The 14,438-nt window shown below is 41.1% G+C and overlaps 1 protein-coding gene across 1 annotated transcript in view; it reads left to right on the top strand.

Annotated features, from left to right (window-relative positions):
* BRF1 (BRF1 general transcription factor IIIB subunit) overlaps nucleotides 1-14,438 on the top strand; it is a 171,110-nt gene that overhangs the window by 89,299 nt on the left and 67,373 nt on the right. The window contains exons 8-11 of the mRNA XM_021554502.3: nucleotides 7,980-8,106; nucleotides 9,060-9,099; nucleotides 9,190-9,282; nucleotides 9,969-10,247. Coding sequence (XP_021410177.1) covers nucleotides 7,980-8,106; nucleotides 9,060-9,099; nucleotides 9,190-9,282; nucleotides 9,969-10,247 — 539 coding nt within the window. The remainder of the gene's footprint in view (nucleotides 1-7,979; nucleotides 8,107-9,059; nucleotides 9,100-9,189; nucleotides 9,283-9,968; nucleotides 10,248-14,438) is intronic.

Genomic DNA, 14,438 nt, shown 5'->3' with positions numbered 1-14,438 from the left:
TGGATGCTGTGCTCACTGCTGATGGCTTTGCCCTGACAGCTCCAGAAGTGAAACCCAACATGAGTCCAGATAATGCTGACACTTCCAGCCTGCAGGATCTGCTGTGTGGTTTGATTTAGCTCCCAGCTGGCTTCCTGGGGAAGCACAGACCATTGGGAGCTGGGTTTGCTTTGGTGCCTGTGGCAGAAATCTGCAAGGGAAGGCCCCACATGATGTGGGTGTGCCTGGGGGGGACAGCAATGTGTGGATGAGGATGCAGGAATGATGCTTTTTAAGAAATCCTGATTGGGAATGCCTGGGAGTGTTTGGGGAAGACCCTCAGCAAGGGGTGGCAGCCCTTCCCTGAGAAAAGCCCTATTTGTGGTCCTGGCAGAGCAGCTGGTGGGACTGGATTAGTTCATCCTGCTGTCCATCAGCTGGAGAGCACCAAGCCCACTGCCTGGGCTGTGTCTTTCTATGCTCTGAGCTCTTAGGAGGAGGTTCACAAAAATATTAAGTATCTCCAGGTCTTAAAATTTCGTGAGCTGGTCATCAGGGGAATCTATTTTGGAAGGAAAAAGCAACAAAGCATGGCCCACGTGTGCTGTCACTCATCTTCCAACCAAAAGGTCTTAATTTGGCACGGGTTTGGTTAAAAAGCAGTGCTTGTTTATTTTTAATGTGAATAGGTTTTTGGTAATACTGGTAGAGAAAACTTTGTAGTCGCTTTGCAGGGCCTTCTAGCTTTATGTTTTGAAGCACACAATTAAAATGTAAAGCTTGTTGCTGTTGTTGAAAGTGAACTTATTAAATATTAATAAATGCATTGATAATTCTATCTCATTTCCAGTCTAATTGAAATTATATTAACTTATATATCACTTATATATTCAAAGTACTGTACAAATATTAGGTAATTAGTCAAATTGTTATTTTCTATGTAATCATCCATGGAGGTAGCAGGAATTAACTTTTAATAAACTCAGTCTTTTTATTTCGTTCAGTCCTCACATTTGTGCCTGTGTTCAATGCACCTGTCTTTGCCTCTGTCTTTTTAACCTTTAAATACTCTGCCCCTTCATCTTTTCATTCACCTCTTGCATGCTTTCTCTGCATTCTACATTTTGTGTTATCTTCAGTAAGAGTAATTTTTGTGATACTTGTCCATTGTGCATTATCTAATGCTGTGAAGTCCTTATGCCTGTTTAAAAATCTTAGGCACTTCTTCCATAGAATTAAAAAAAAAAAAAATCAGCTTATCTTTCTTAACATTTGCATTTTGCTGCTTTGACTTGTTCACTTTATCTTTAAATTGAGCTGCTTTTTGCATTAAAAAATACTTCTCAGTTCCATAAAGTACTATCTGCTAAAAAACTTGTTTGTTATGAACTTCAGAAGCAGTAAAGCTTTATTTGGAAGAAATTGGAGCAAAAGGCTGGAATGGGTTTAAATAGCTTGTTTTTGAGGTGAATGTTTTTTTTCTCACAACCTCATCATGTTTTGGGAAGGAAGGCAAGACTTGTTACGAAGGATCTTCATTTACCAGTTGTAGATGCTGCAGGGACTTTCATAAATGGGGTCCTTTGCTTATATCCTGGAGACCCTGTTACAGCTCTTTCAATGACTGAGGTGGTAATTTTCTGGAAAAATTAAAGATTTATGCATAGAGATAAATGTCCTGAATGTACTGCCTGCAGCTTTTTTTTTTTTTTTTAATTTCTGTAATATGTGGCTGGCATAAACCTTGCGTCTGTCTCAAGCTGGACAGATGACTGAGAGAGCAGGCAAGGAGAGGAGCCAATCTGTACAGGAGTCTGGAGTCAGGATGAGAAGGGAAGGTAACAGGGACATGGTGTGAGATGGCTGTGAGGTTGTTGTTGCTCAAAACACCAAATCCCTGTCAAGGCCAGGACTGAAGAGAAAGGCGTGTAGAAGTCAGTGTTGGTCTGTGATCCAAGTACAGCCATGCTAAAATTCTGTGGAGGGTATCCAGTGAATCAGGGAGAGCTGGCCACCTGAGGTGTTGGAGCATGGAGGGGCTGAGGATGCTCAGGATGTCAGAGTCGTGTCAGGGCTCTTGCTTGAAGTGTGATGTGGAGAGAAGCGTTTAGAACGCCAGGAAATTTATTTCATGTGAAGGGCCTGGTGGTGGTGTCTGCTCTGATCTCAGCTCAGCAGCTGAGCAGCTCCTCTGCTGGCTGCCATAAGCTAAATTGAGAAATATCTCATGTCTCCAGTTAAATCAATTCAAGTGGCTTACAGATGATTTCAGAAACCTTTCTAGTATGGTGAGTAAAATACAGCTTGATCCATGTGGGCTGATACTCATACCTTTGTAAGTTGGATGCTCTGGTTTAATTAAAAAAAAGGTTTTATTTCCGAGGAATCCAATTTCACAGGCAGTGTTCCTTTTTATAAGTCTAGTTTCTATACAGTTAGCAAGTTAATATATTAATTAGATTCCCAATATATTTTAGTACCTCATACTTAATAATTCAAAATTATTTGGTGATTCTTACTTTTGAAACAATCAATAACTTGTTTGCACTAATTCAGGCTTAGATCTTGTAAATAGTTTTCCTATGTTTGACTTTCCTCATCTGAGTGGCTGTTGAGAAATTAAACAGCTCTATTTTTCTTTTCCAGTAGATCATAGAGTGCTTTTGACAGACCACAGTACAGGAACCATGCTAATGAAGCAGAATTTTAAGGAATGCTAACACATTTTGTTTCATTAGCATGGTGTGAACATTTGAATCAGACGGGGAAAAAAGAATAATTTTCAGGTGGTTTAGACTGACAGAATTCTGGAATGGCCAGGGAGGTGCTGGTGGGATCATCCAGAGGCTGATAGTGGGTCACAGGTATTAATGCAAGTTAACTCTGTGTGTAAGCATTTGTAGAATGAGGGCTTTAAAATTTATGCTAATGAATTTGTGACAGTTTTAAATCTCTGGGTTGGTGTGAGCAAGTAACAGGAACAAATTCTAAAGGGTGCTTTATTTAGTACAATCTTTAGAGATACCTGTTCTTAATACTTGGAGAAACATCAGAGAGTTGCCAGCAAATGAGCCCCATAAATTATCAGTCACCTATTAATTGGAAGTAAATGACTGTGTGTATGCTCTTAGTCCATTGCAAAAAGAGGTGATGTGTATTAATGTTGGAAGTTGTGTAAAGGGAGAATATTTCTCTTTAATAGTTGTATTTGGCTGGGGACAGAATAATTTAGCACAGTTTGAGTGATAAATTGTAAGTTGTAAAACCACATCAACTGGATCACCTCTGATTTTGTCCTTACCCTTAGTAATGAGATATTCATACAGGCTTAAAACTACCTTTTGTATTACTGCAAATACATGTAAAATTATATATATGTACAATGTTTACATATCAGATTACTCTTCTATTTATTTAGTTACTGGTGACTGCTGGAAAACTTTTTATTATATAATGTAGGAAGCATTTAATAACTATTTCAGATATATGTTCTATATTAAGTATCACTTTTAGGGTATGTATTTACATACTTCCATAAATAGTTCATGTGTAAACATTGTATGGCATAGAAAAAAATAAGGAGAGAAGGATGATGCAATAGATTGTTAGATTTGTAGTATGGAAATAGTGATGGTTTGAACACCAGTGTGAATTCTGAGCTTCTCTGCTGTGGGTGCACAGGTTTGGAGTGGCAGGAAGCACTGATGAGGGTTAAATTAAAACAGTGGGGATGTTCTGCAATATTCTGGTTCTTCACTAAGACATAAAAGTAAATCCCTTTTCCAGAGTCTGGAACTGTCTGAGGTGTCAAATCAGCTGATCTATTGCTAGAATATTTGTTGTTGATACTTAAGATTATATAGATATCATGTAAGTTATTATTTACAGTTTCAATTATATTGTTAATTTGGGAAAACTCAGGGGAGTTTAGTTTCTAGCATCAGTTTATCTTGCAATAAAGGTTCTTTTTCATATATTTCTGCTAACAGTGTGGCACATTCAGTTTATTATTTTTCTAATCCATTGATAAAATACTTGAAGAACTTTAAAAAGACCTCTCACAACAGGTAACTTAAAGACTGATGGCTCAGGCTAAACCCCACATTCCCTCTTTAACAAAACAACTGTCTCTGCAGCTGTAATTTGTTTGCCCTTCTGTATGGAGATACCTCTGCTCGTGCTGCCTGCTTTCCAGAGCTCGATGCTGTTTGTGAATAGTAGGACACCGTGGCTGTTCCTGAATGGGCTCTGCTTAGAAGTCCCTCTTAGGCTTTGAACTTGGGCTCCTGAAGGATTTGTGAGTTGGAGTCCAGAAGTCTTTGTTCTTTTGTGTTCTTTATTGCACCCCACTGCTGCAGAATTAAACACTGAACCCGAGCCCTCAGCTGCACACACGAGTCTGTTTTTTCCATCACTGTAGACTGGATTCAGGAGTCTCCACTGGAGGGTATCCCTGGAACAAAACAAAGTAAAAAGGACATTGCGTGTAACTTCAAAATGATTGACCCATTTTCCCTTATTGGGAGTTAAATTAAGTGTGAATGGAATCAGTTTACTGGTTTGTGCACAAAAGTGCTTTATCTGAAGCAGAGGTGTGGTTTTGTCTGTAAATGGATGAAACATCAACTGTGGAAATTTTTCTTTGTAAAAAAGGGTTGGGATTAGAGGCAGATGACACTAGGCTCTGGAAAAACTTTTCTCCCAGAGGAATTGTCTTGAAAGAGTTTGCTATGAGAAACTGTAAGAGGACGGTTTATACTGGAAGTTGAATCTTAGCCTGAGCTTTAGTGGTTGCCTCTGCTTTGACTATAAATAGAAAAATCCTTGTCTGCCAAATTTCAATTTTTAGAGTCTTTTTGAATTTGTGCCAAGGAAATAATATTTTAATTTGTATATCTGTTTATTTTCCCTCTGTCTGTGCATAACTTAAAGTGGCAGCTCTTATTAGATTTTTTTTTAGGTTAACAAAAGTAAAAGATTAACTTGAATAGCATTTTTATGTGGGACTTAAAAAATAGCCTGTAGCTATTTTTTTTTCATGAAGCCACTCCCTTGCCCCTGACGTTATTGTGTTTATAATTAAGGTTGTGTCAGTTTTTCTTAACTGCCAAACTAATGTTGCTTTATTTCATGTGGTGCAGACTGCTGCAGCATCAGTTTGTTGCCTTGGTGGCATGTGTCCAAACAGTGGATAAAATTAAAGAAATGTTTAAACATATGTAGACAGGATATCAGCCAATGTAAAATGTTGAGGCAGGCGAGTGGTTGGCAAACACAGGTATCTATTTTTATCAAGTTAAAGGAGAAATTGTTGAGTGTTCAGCTTGCTCTCCCACAGAGATGATGCTCAAGCTGGGATCCTGACCACCAGGAATGGTTCCTCATTTGGGTAGAAGGGTTAGAGCCATAGGGGCAGGATTTGAGAGAAGTGAAAAAACAACGTGCTGCTGTAAATTTGCCTCACCACCAGCCTGTGCTTAAACCGTGATGCTGGCAGCCCTGCCCCTGGGGTGGTCAGCTTGGCTTGGGTCAGGACTGAGGAAAGGAGGACAGGGCCGTGGGGCTGGGTGCTGGTCAGATGGCTGAACTGTGCTGTGGGTTTGAGCTCCTTGGCAGTAAACACGATGTAGCTCTGCCCTGTCCTCGTGCAGCCACACTGAAGGTGCTGGGAGAGCCCATCCTGCCTTGGGGTGGAAGCTGGGCTTGGGCCGGAGCTCGTGGCAGCTCCGGCGTGTTGGCTGCCGGCAGGGCTGACCTCTGATGGTGCAGGGTACGTGACATGAGTCAGGGGACACCGTGGGCAGGACTGGGACAGGCAGAGCCCGAGGTGTCTGCAGGGCTGACACCCAGCCATGGTCATCTTGTTCCCAGCCTGGCTTCATGTATTGTGCTCCTGGTGCTTTCCTGGCTGCTCAGCACGAACAGAGGTGTTGCTGCTTTGGTGGGGCTCTGGCAGCTCATCTCAGCCTCAGAGCAAGTGTTGGATAAACAAACTGGGTGTCTTTGCCAAAGTGCACCTTGGCTTTTAACACTGGGAGGAGAGCAATATTTTAATAAGGTGAGGCTGGTTGGGAGGAAGAATCTTGCTGAAGTGGGGCTGCCTGTGAGTATCTGATTAATTCGTGGAGAGATGGATGGCTCTTCTTTAATGATTGTGACTGGGAAGATCCATGCTCCTCAAATGATGTATGGGTTTGGCATTAAGTGAATCCTGAATTTTAATAATAATAACAATAATAATAGTGCCCTAGCCAGGTTTTCCTTCTAACCTGATAGATGTGGCTCCCTCTGTGAAGGTGGGTAAAGCATGCTGGAAGCCCGTTAATGCCAAGAAAGATTTCTAGTCTTTTAATTAAAAGCTGGGTGCTGCTGCTGCCAACAGCATCCTCCTCTCCTTTCCAATTTGATCTGAAAGAGAGGAGGAGGGAGCTGGTCCCTGGTACTCTGAGGGAAGGGTTTGGGCTGTCAGTCACTCTTAAGTACATGGCTAATTTGGGGCTTTGTGGAGATGCTTGAATTCCAAAAGCAAGTCTAATTTTCAGAGGCTTTCTTCTCCTCAGCAGCACTTATTCTGGCTGTCATAGCCATGCATGGGCTCAGTGTGCTGCTTGCTGTTGGAGTCACACAGAGGTGCCTGGCTCTCTCTGTGCATTTCATGACAGGAGATGCTGCCTGTGGCCCCTGTTCCAGGAGTGGGATTCTCCAGGCAAAGTGTCCTGCAGTTGCAGCCTGCCTGCACCCCTCCATATGGGCTGTCTTGTCTTGCTCCTGAATTTATAAAGAAAGAAACACAGAGACTGATGAGGATATGGTAGGAGAGTGTGGCCCTGTGCTCTTGGCTTTGACCCTGGTATTGGCAAGAAACTGAATTTCTGTCCTAGAGAAAATTCCTTCTTCAGTAAGAGTTCTGTTGCAACAAGAGGTAGAGGAGAGAACTGAGGAGAAAACCACAACTGTTTTTAGGGGGAGAGAAATGCAGAAAGGTCCTGTGCTGAGAGCACTGGATCACCATTTTTAGTTCCTAGCTTTGCAGATGGAAGCTGTTGTCAGCTCTGCTTCCTCTGAAAGATGGGAATATTCCAGTGAAGCAGCTGCAGACCCATCATTGCTGTTTTCCCATGGAAAATGTTGATATTATTAAAAGGGCACTTTCTGTCAGAGAAGCATTCTGCCAGACGTTTCCTGACCTGGCTTTGTACTTAACCTTTTGTCTCATTTTCTCCATCTGTAAAATGGATGTGCTTATTCTCAGCCACCTGTATAAAAAGCTGGTATTTGTGAATTAAGTTATGACCACATGGTCTTACTTAAGATTGAATTCCTGTGAAAGACTCATCTGCTTTCATGGCAGTTCCCCATGGAGCCAGTCCAATCTCTCATAGGTAGGAACTTCTAAAATGCAAACATTAAACAAATCCAAAGTTTATTATTGTCAAATTATATTCATCCATCTATTTAATCTGTGTGATGTGCAAATGATCATTTTCTCTTACTACTGCTTCTGTGTGCTCTGGGAAGATTATTTCTTGTCCTTCTTCCAACCTGCTGAAGAGATGTTACTTTAACGTTTGCTTTGTGTAAATTAATCATGATGACATATCAGCAAGATTTTTGAGCAAACTTCTAAACCAGGATGACAGATCTTTTATTTGGTGAATCTGTTTTGTTGTTGCTGTTGATAACAAAAGCAATGAGAGGGGAGGAATGAACTGTGTTTCTTGTCTTAGTTTTAATTGACTGTAGGGGCTGCAGTATTTCTGTTCAGTCTTTGTTCATCAAAAAAAAAGTATGTTACATACTCTAATAAATCAAAAGCTAATTTGGGATGTGAAAAGATACTTTCTTTGCAGTGGATGAAACAATTAGTAGCACTTCAGTTTTAATGTAGTCTGTGTTTGAGCCGGAGTTGCTAAGGGTGACATGTTTGTTCCATAGATTGGCAGTTTGCAAATTTTGTTACTTTCAAAGGAGTTTTTATAGATGCTGCTTGTTGTTAATAGGTTGACAGAGTTTCAAGATACACCAACCAGTCAGCTAACCATAGATGAGTTTATGAAGATTGACTTGGAGGAAGAATGTGATCCGCCTTCTTTTACAGCTGGTCAAAAAAAATTGAAGATACAGCAGGTAAAATCTGAATCAGATGCTCTCTGTGGTTCATTCCTCTCTCCGTGCAATCCCTTTTGAATTTAGCTAATGCTAAATCCTAACTGACTAGCCCTTGGTAAGATTTAGTACATTTATTTTGAGGTTCTTGAGAGAGAGATGAGCATTAGTGCATATGGTGCCCATTAACTGAAGATACTTTTTGCTTTATTGGCAAAGGGATAGTTATTCCCAATTAAAAATGTCATGGGATTAGAAACCATGCACTGTTTTTAAGGTGGTACCTGTGGTTAGGAAAATTGCCATTACAGAGAACTTTTTAAAAATAGATATGAAAACAATAACCCATTTACTTTAATGAGTCTGCTGGTGGTTTTGTGTGGTACAACACCCACTTCCACAGAGATTAGTTCTCATGTGGCTTAATTTCTTTACAAATCATGAACTAAAGCTGGCATCAGAGGAGAAGATTTTACTGCTGCCATAAACAATTCTTATATTATTGGCTTGTTAGGGTTTTTGCTAACTGTGCTATCATTTAAAGGTCTGTAGAGATGTTAGTGATGTTCTCAAGAGCCAGCCAGGTGCTGCAGGACAGAGCTTCTCTCTGCCATCACCAGTTTGTGCTGTCTGGTGTGGGCACCCCAGTTTCAGCACTGTCTTTGCACGTCTCACATCTACAGGCACAGTCACAGGGTCTGACTGCTGGAGAATGAGGCCTTTTATTTACAGCTTGCCAGACTGGAGGCTCTTTTTGAAGTGTAAAGGTGGGGGAGATAACATTTTGAAATCGGTCAGTTTTGAGACCTGTCTGTCATGCCTGTCTGACGCTACAAAGTAATTTAAGTGGTGATTCAAAACCTGTTTATGCTTTTGAAATACCCTGCCATTCTCTATGTACAGCTCACAAACAGTTTAAGATTGTGCATATTTTTTTGGTAATTTCATGTTTATTTTGTCTATTGTCATTTCAGCTTGAAAAGGCATTATCAAAAAAGCTGGAGGATTTTGAAGGTATGAGTTGTGCTTACTGTAACATATCACTCATTTCTTCAATATTGCATTGATGATTGCTAAGTTTTTATTTTTATTTCAACACCACAGGAGAAATATCGAGCTACCAAGATGAAATAGAGAGTGAATTAGAAAACAGTAGACCAAAAGCAAAAGGCGTATTTGCAAATTTCACTAAAGATGGTAAGTCTATAAAGTCTTATGACTCCTTAAATAGTATTGAGCTCAGATCTGGCAGTCTGGAGTGTATGAACGTTATGGTGATAAATGTGATCATATATATATGCTTGCATAGTACAAGATCTCTTGTGTTGGGGTTCTCTCTGCCAAATAGGTGGTTCATAAATCAGTCTTCAAAACAACCACATTGTTCATTGCAGGGATAGTTCATTAATGATTTCAGTTGTTTTTCTTTCCTGGTGCAGTATAAGCTTGGCCCTGGCACCTGAGAATCTTTCTTTTTATCACTGAAAGTGTAGTGGACCAGTATTTAGACCCTTCTGTTGCCAAATTCCCCAGTTGATTTCCCATTTGGAAGGGCTTTGTCCAGTTCAACTGGCTAATTTTAATATGTAATTCTATCAGGAAATAGCTGCCTTCTCTCACAAAGCCCTTTTACCTATTATGATAAGATGATGCTTCTATTTTAAATGGTGACTGTAGTCACAAAACTACATTTTAATAGTCAAGGTACTGAAGTTGAAGAGCACCTGGAAATTCCATGTATTCATACACTGAACGAAAATATTGTGTATTTCTTTTACAGATTTCCTCTAAAGATTTTTATTCTTTAAGTGAGCGCCTCTGTATTTATTTAGTTTCTGTAACAGATGGTATGCAATGATCTGTTGGGTTTTTTCCCCTTACAGATTCTATAGAAGATAATGCCTCTAGCATTCTTGGAGACGAGGAGGCAGAAGATGAGGAACTAGAAGCAGCTGCTAATCACTTAAACAAGGACTTTTATGATGAACTTAATGAGAACGATAGAGTTAAAAGAAATGAAGATGGGGAATGCAGAAATGGAAATGAAACTCTTGTAAGACCCCCTGCACTGGAATCCTTGCTTGGCCCATTGCCCACTGCTGCTAGTCTTGGCATAACAGAGTCCATCAGAGAGTGCATATCCACGAAGGACCAAGAGCCTGGTGAGTAGGAGTTCAGCTCAGAGCAGAAGCTGGACACAGGCAGCCAGCTGTGGGTTTGTTGTGTCATTTCCATGTATCTTGTTGGTTATTGTGGTAGCAATTCCGTGAATCACTGAGATGTCGGGGTAGAGGAGCTGCGAGGCTGGATGGGACCAGTGGTCTTGGTTGTTGATGTGGTTGTTGACATCTGCTCTTCTGGAAGCTGCAGGAGAATCTGGGGTGCCTAATTATTTTCTGAAACGTGAGAATGTGTATCTCTTGGGTAAGTTGATAGTTGATTTGCGGTCATATGATAGCTGATGGGCATATTTCAAGCTATGCACTCTCAAGTTAGGAAATTGGAGGAAGCAGATTCCTGTAAATATGACTGAAAATTAAAACCCAACCATGAGAATCTTAGATCAAGGCAGGCTTTCTCAAGAGACATTCTGCTGGAGTCAGACATGATGCAGTCTGTCTCTGATTGAGAATGTCTGCAAATGGCAAACACTTAAAATGTTTGCAAGAGGAAATAACTGGTGTTATGCTTTTTTCTTTGATATGAACTTCAGTGTGTATCGTGCTGGTTTTGCTCCATTTTTCTTAAAACCCACAGATCTATTTGCATCATACTGCTCTGTATAGCACAGTGGGAGAAAGACTGATCAACTAAAGAAGCCAGTTTTGCCAGAGCCAGTATTGCAAACAGTCAGTCATCCAGGCAGGTTTGTTTGCTTTTTTATACATGTGCTTGGACTTTATGGAGACGGCATTTTTTTAAAATTCCTTTTGCATCTTAATGACTCTGAAAGCAACATATCTAAGGGGCATTTTACTCTTTATCACAGTTAATTTTTCCATCATAAGACACACCCATCTGAATCTGTTTTGACAGCTTACTTGGAGGTCTGTGCAGCAGAACATTTTTTTATCCAAACTGTTGTGATGCTGATTTCTGTTCAACAGTAGATGAACTGAATGCATTCAGAGTCTTATTACATTAGTGTTCAGTGTCCAGAAACATAGCAGGATGAGTGCACGTTTTTATTTTGTACAAACAAATACATATAGAAACAGTCGAGTGGCTTTGGTTTTGTTTTAATTACGATGAAGAAAAAGGATGGCTCATGGCTTGTCTTTCTCCTGGAAATCAGCAGTTTGTGCCGCAGAGAGGTCAGTCATGGCTAGAAGCTGTTGTTTTCTGGTTGGCCAGTGACCTGTAAAAAGAGTTCTCAGTGATGGACATTTCTCAGCTGGCATTGCTATTGACCATTTTAATGGGCAGGCTGAGGACTGAGTGTGAAGATGAAGCTAAGCTGGTGTAGCCAGGGAGGTTCCTCTGAGTTGGGCTTCAGGAAGGAGAGTGCAGGGCTGCTCATGCCATGGCTTGTCTGCATTTGCTGTTTGTTTTCTTGCAAAAGTGGAGGATGTGCCAAATGAACTGAATTTCGAAACCAAGCAGGTTTCAGTATGTTCACTCTCTTCTCCTGCATCTGAGAAATCATTGCAGGTGTTTGAACAAGTACTTATTTTCTTAACATGTTATGAAGCACATATGCAAAATTACTGTTTTGGTTTTATTTTGATTATAGATCTTGCCCCAGTCTTGGTTGGATTTGAAGGCTTTCTTTGGGTGGTGAGGCGGGTGTTTGAGGGAGTTTTGTGTGGATTTCTTTGTTGCTTTGTTTTTGTGACTCTGTAAATTTGTTTTAACAATTTAGAAGTTCTGTGTTAAGTTCCATTCACTTTGGTTATGCCTGTACTGCAGGGTAGTGAATCTGGGTGCAGTTCCCAGTCTCCAGGCCCTTGCCATGTGTTGCCTGTGTGGTGTGGGTGCATCCCAGTGGTGTGTGCATCATCCCCCTGAGGACCTGGTTCCCTTTGGGAAGTCACCTGTGCTCATGAGTGGGAACCAGGTCTAGCCGACAGGTTGGGAAGTACACCTGGCTTGCAGTTGGCATGTTATTATGCAGAGTAAAGAAAACCTCTTGTTAAGATGCCTCACGTTGGTTACCTTTGTGTTGTAGCTCTGAACCTGATGAAAACCAGAGTAGATGATTCTGGCACCTCAGGCAATGTAGTTGAGTTCTGCCTCATAGGTCTGGGAAGTCTGGGAAGGTAGTATTTTCTTCTGTCTAACCAACTGGTATAGTTATAAAACTTAGATATTTTCCAGGTTTGTGGGCCCTTTTTTTTGGCCTGAAAAAAAAATATGACAGTTTCCAAGACTAAATACAGGATGAGAGCAGTTGCTCAGAGTTTAAATTGAGATAGCACAGTTGTAGATTGTCTTGAAACAAAAGTAGTTGGTAAGCGTGGAGGGAGGAGGAAAATCTCACAAAATTTCCTGTGTTTATCCTGTGTATTTGAATTTGGTTTAGTGAAGTTTATATTGTGAATTGCAGCTGGCCATGGCTTTGCTGTGGTAGTCCACGTTCCAAGATCTAAGTCCACTGGAGGAGGGAGAGTGCTGTCGTAACACTGAGCCCTGAAGGTGATGTTTTGGTCCTTCTCTACAGCTGTGTAAGGTTTAAATCAGGAATCTTTCCTTCCTGTAGCCCTCTCCAGCCCTGTCATCTTTCATTGTGTGGGTTAAGCTGGGCTGGAGACCTTATGGAGGTGATTTTGTATCTCCTGCTGGGCTCCTCGTGTTGTTGGTGGGTGAATCATGTCCAGCCAGTTCAGCAGCTGGAAGCAGCATGCCTGGTGCTGCATGGTGAGGATGCCCAGCAAACTCCTGTGCTGATGAGCTGCAGACAGGGCAGGTGGCTCCTAAATAGGAGCTCAGTAAACAGGTGCAGTATGTGCAATGTTTGGCCTTAAGTGAAGGGTGTCTTTCCTCTCCTCTGTAATGATCTGTCTTCCTCAAAAAACCTCTGCTGCAGGTACCTTCTACAAAGTCCTTTCATTTGGCTTTGGCATGTGGTAATTCAGTTTATAATTGTCTACATCAGCTGCTTTGGGAAATCTTCCACCTTTGTGCTACAGTAGCAGCAGCAGCAGCAGCGGCAGGTTTCTCACAAACTGCTTATGCAGATAAGACTTAGGTGCAGACCTGAAATATTAGGAAAAATAAGTGTATTTTTGCTCCACTTACAATTGGTATGTGTGCAGTCTGAGCTTGTCTGTATGAATGTTTTATGAAAAGTACAGTATTTTAACAAATTTGCATTACAAAGACAGCATGTAAGGTACCAGGTTAATGAGTCTGAGGCAGTAAAGTGCCTAGAATAAACACTGTATTTGACTGGTTTTTCCTACAAAGTGTATTAATTTGCAGAGACTTTGAGAAAAAAACTGTTTTTGCAAACTATTTGTCTCCTATTCTTCATGATAAAAGTGCTTTATGGTGAGATCTCAGAGATGGAGACTGGGTACATCAGTCTGTCCATTTTCCTGGCCATGCAGCATCCCAGCATCCTCTCCACATTCTACATGCTCTTTCTGATTCTCAATTCCTCCACAAAAAGTGCACCATTTCTTTTAGGAGACTATCTCATTCAAATATTATGGAGTTTGTTCTCAAGAGATAACATCCTTTGGTGTGAAATTTCTCTCTGCAATTTGTTTTTTATTTTATACCATTTCAGATATTTTATAATCTTTCTTGGTGTTTCTGTCATTTTGCTGTTTGCTGGCTGTCCCTTGTCCTTCCCACACTGGGCTGTACTCTGCCAGTTCATCTCTTGCCACACGAAGAAAAAGTGGGGAAGGTCTGATAATAGCAGAGATAAAGGTAAAATATAGGGTGTAAATTACCTAATTACTTTCTATAACTTCCCCTTCATAATCCAGGTAAGGTTTGAGACCCAATTTAGGTTTTGTTTTGAGTCAAAATTCACCTGCTGTGATCAAGGGCAGTAATTTCAAGTGCTGTGTGTGCGGTGGGTGGGAGCGTGCTGCTGCACGTCCCCATGAAAGCAGGCGGCTTCAGCAGTGAGCAATCGCTGTGCAAGCACCATCTTGTGCTGCTCAGGCACCCAGCACTCACTCCTGCTTCCCAGGGAATCCATGGGAAAGCTTCACAATTAGCAGTTTGCTCCTTTATTGCCACTCGTATTTCCGCCTCCATTACTGCTGCAAGCTTGATCTGGCAGGGGCTGAGGCTGGGAGATATTGCCATTGATTCCTGTGGTGTTAAAGACCCCGTGCAGGCAGTGCTCATTGATCCTGCTCCTTGTCCCTGTGTCCCAGCACTGCTCAGCTTCTTAT

The sequence above is a fragment of the Lonchura striata genome, chromosome 5 (assembly GCF_050655825.1).
Source record: "Lonchura striata isolate lonStrDom1 chromosome 5, ASM5065582v1, whole genome shotgun sequence".
Classification (NCBI taxonomy): domain Eukaryota; kingdom Metazoa; phylum Chordata; class Aves; order Passeriformes; family Estrildidae; genus Lonchura; species Lonchura striata.
This window is presented reverse-complemented; position numbering and strand designations above follow the sequence as displayed.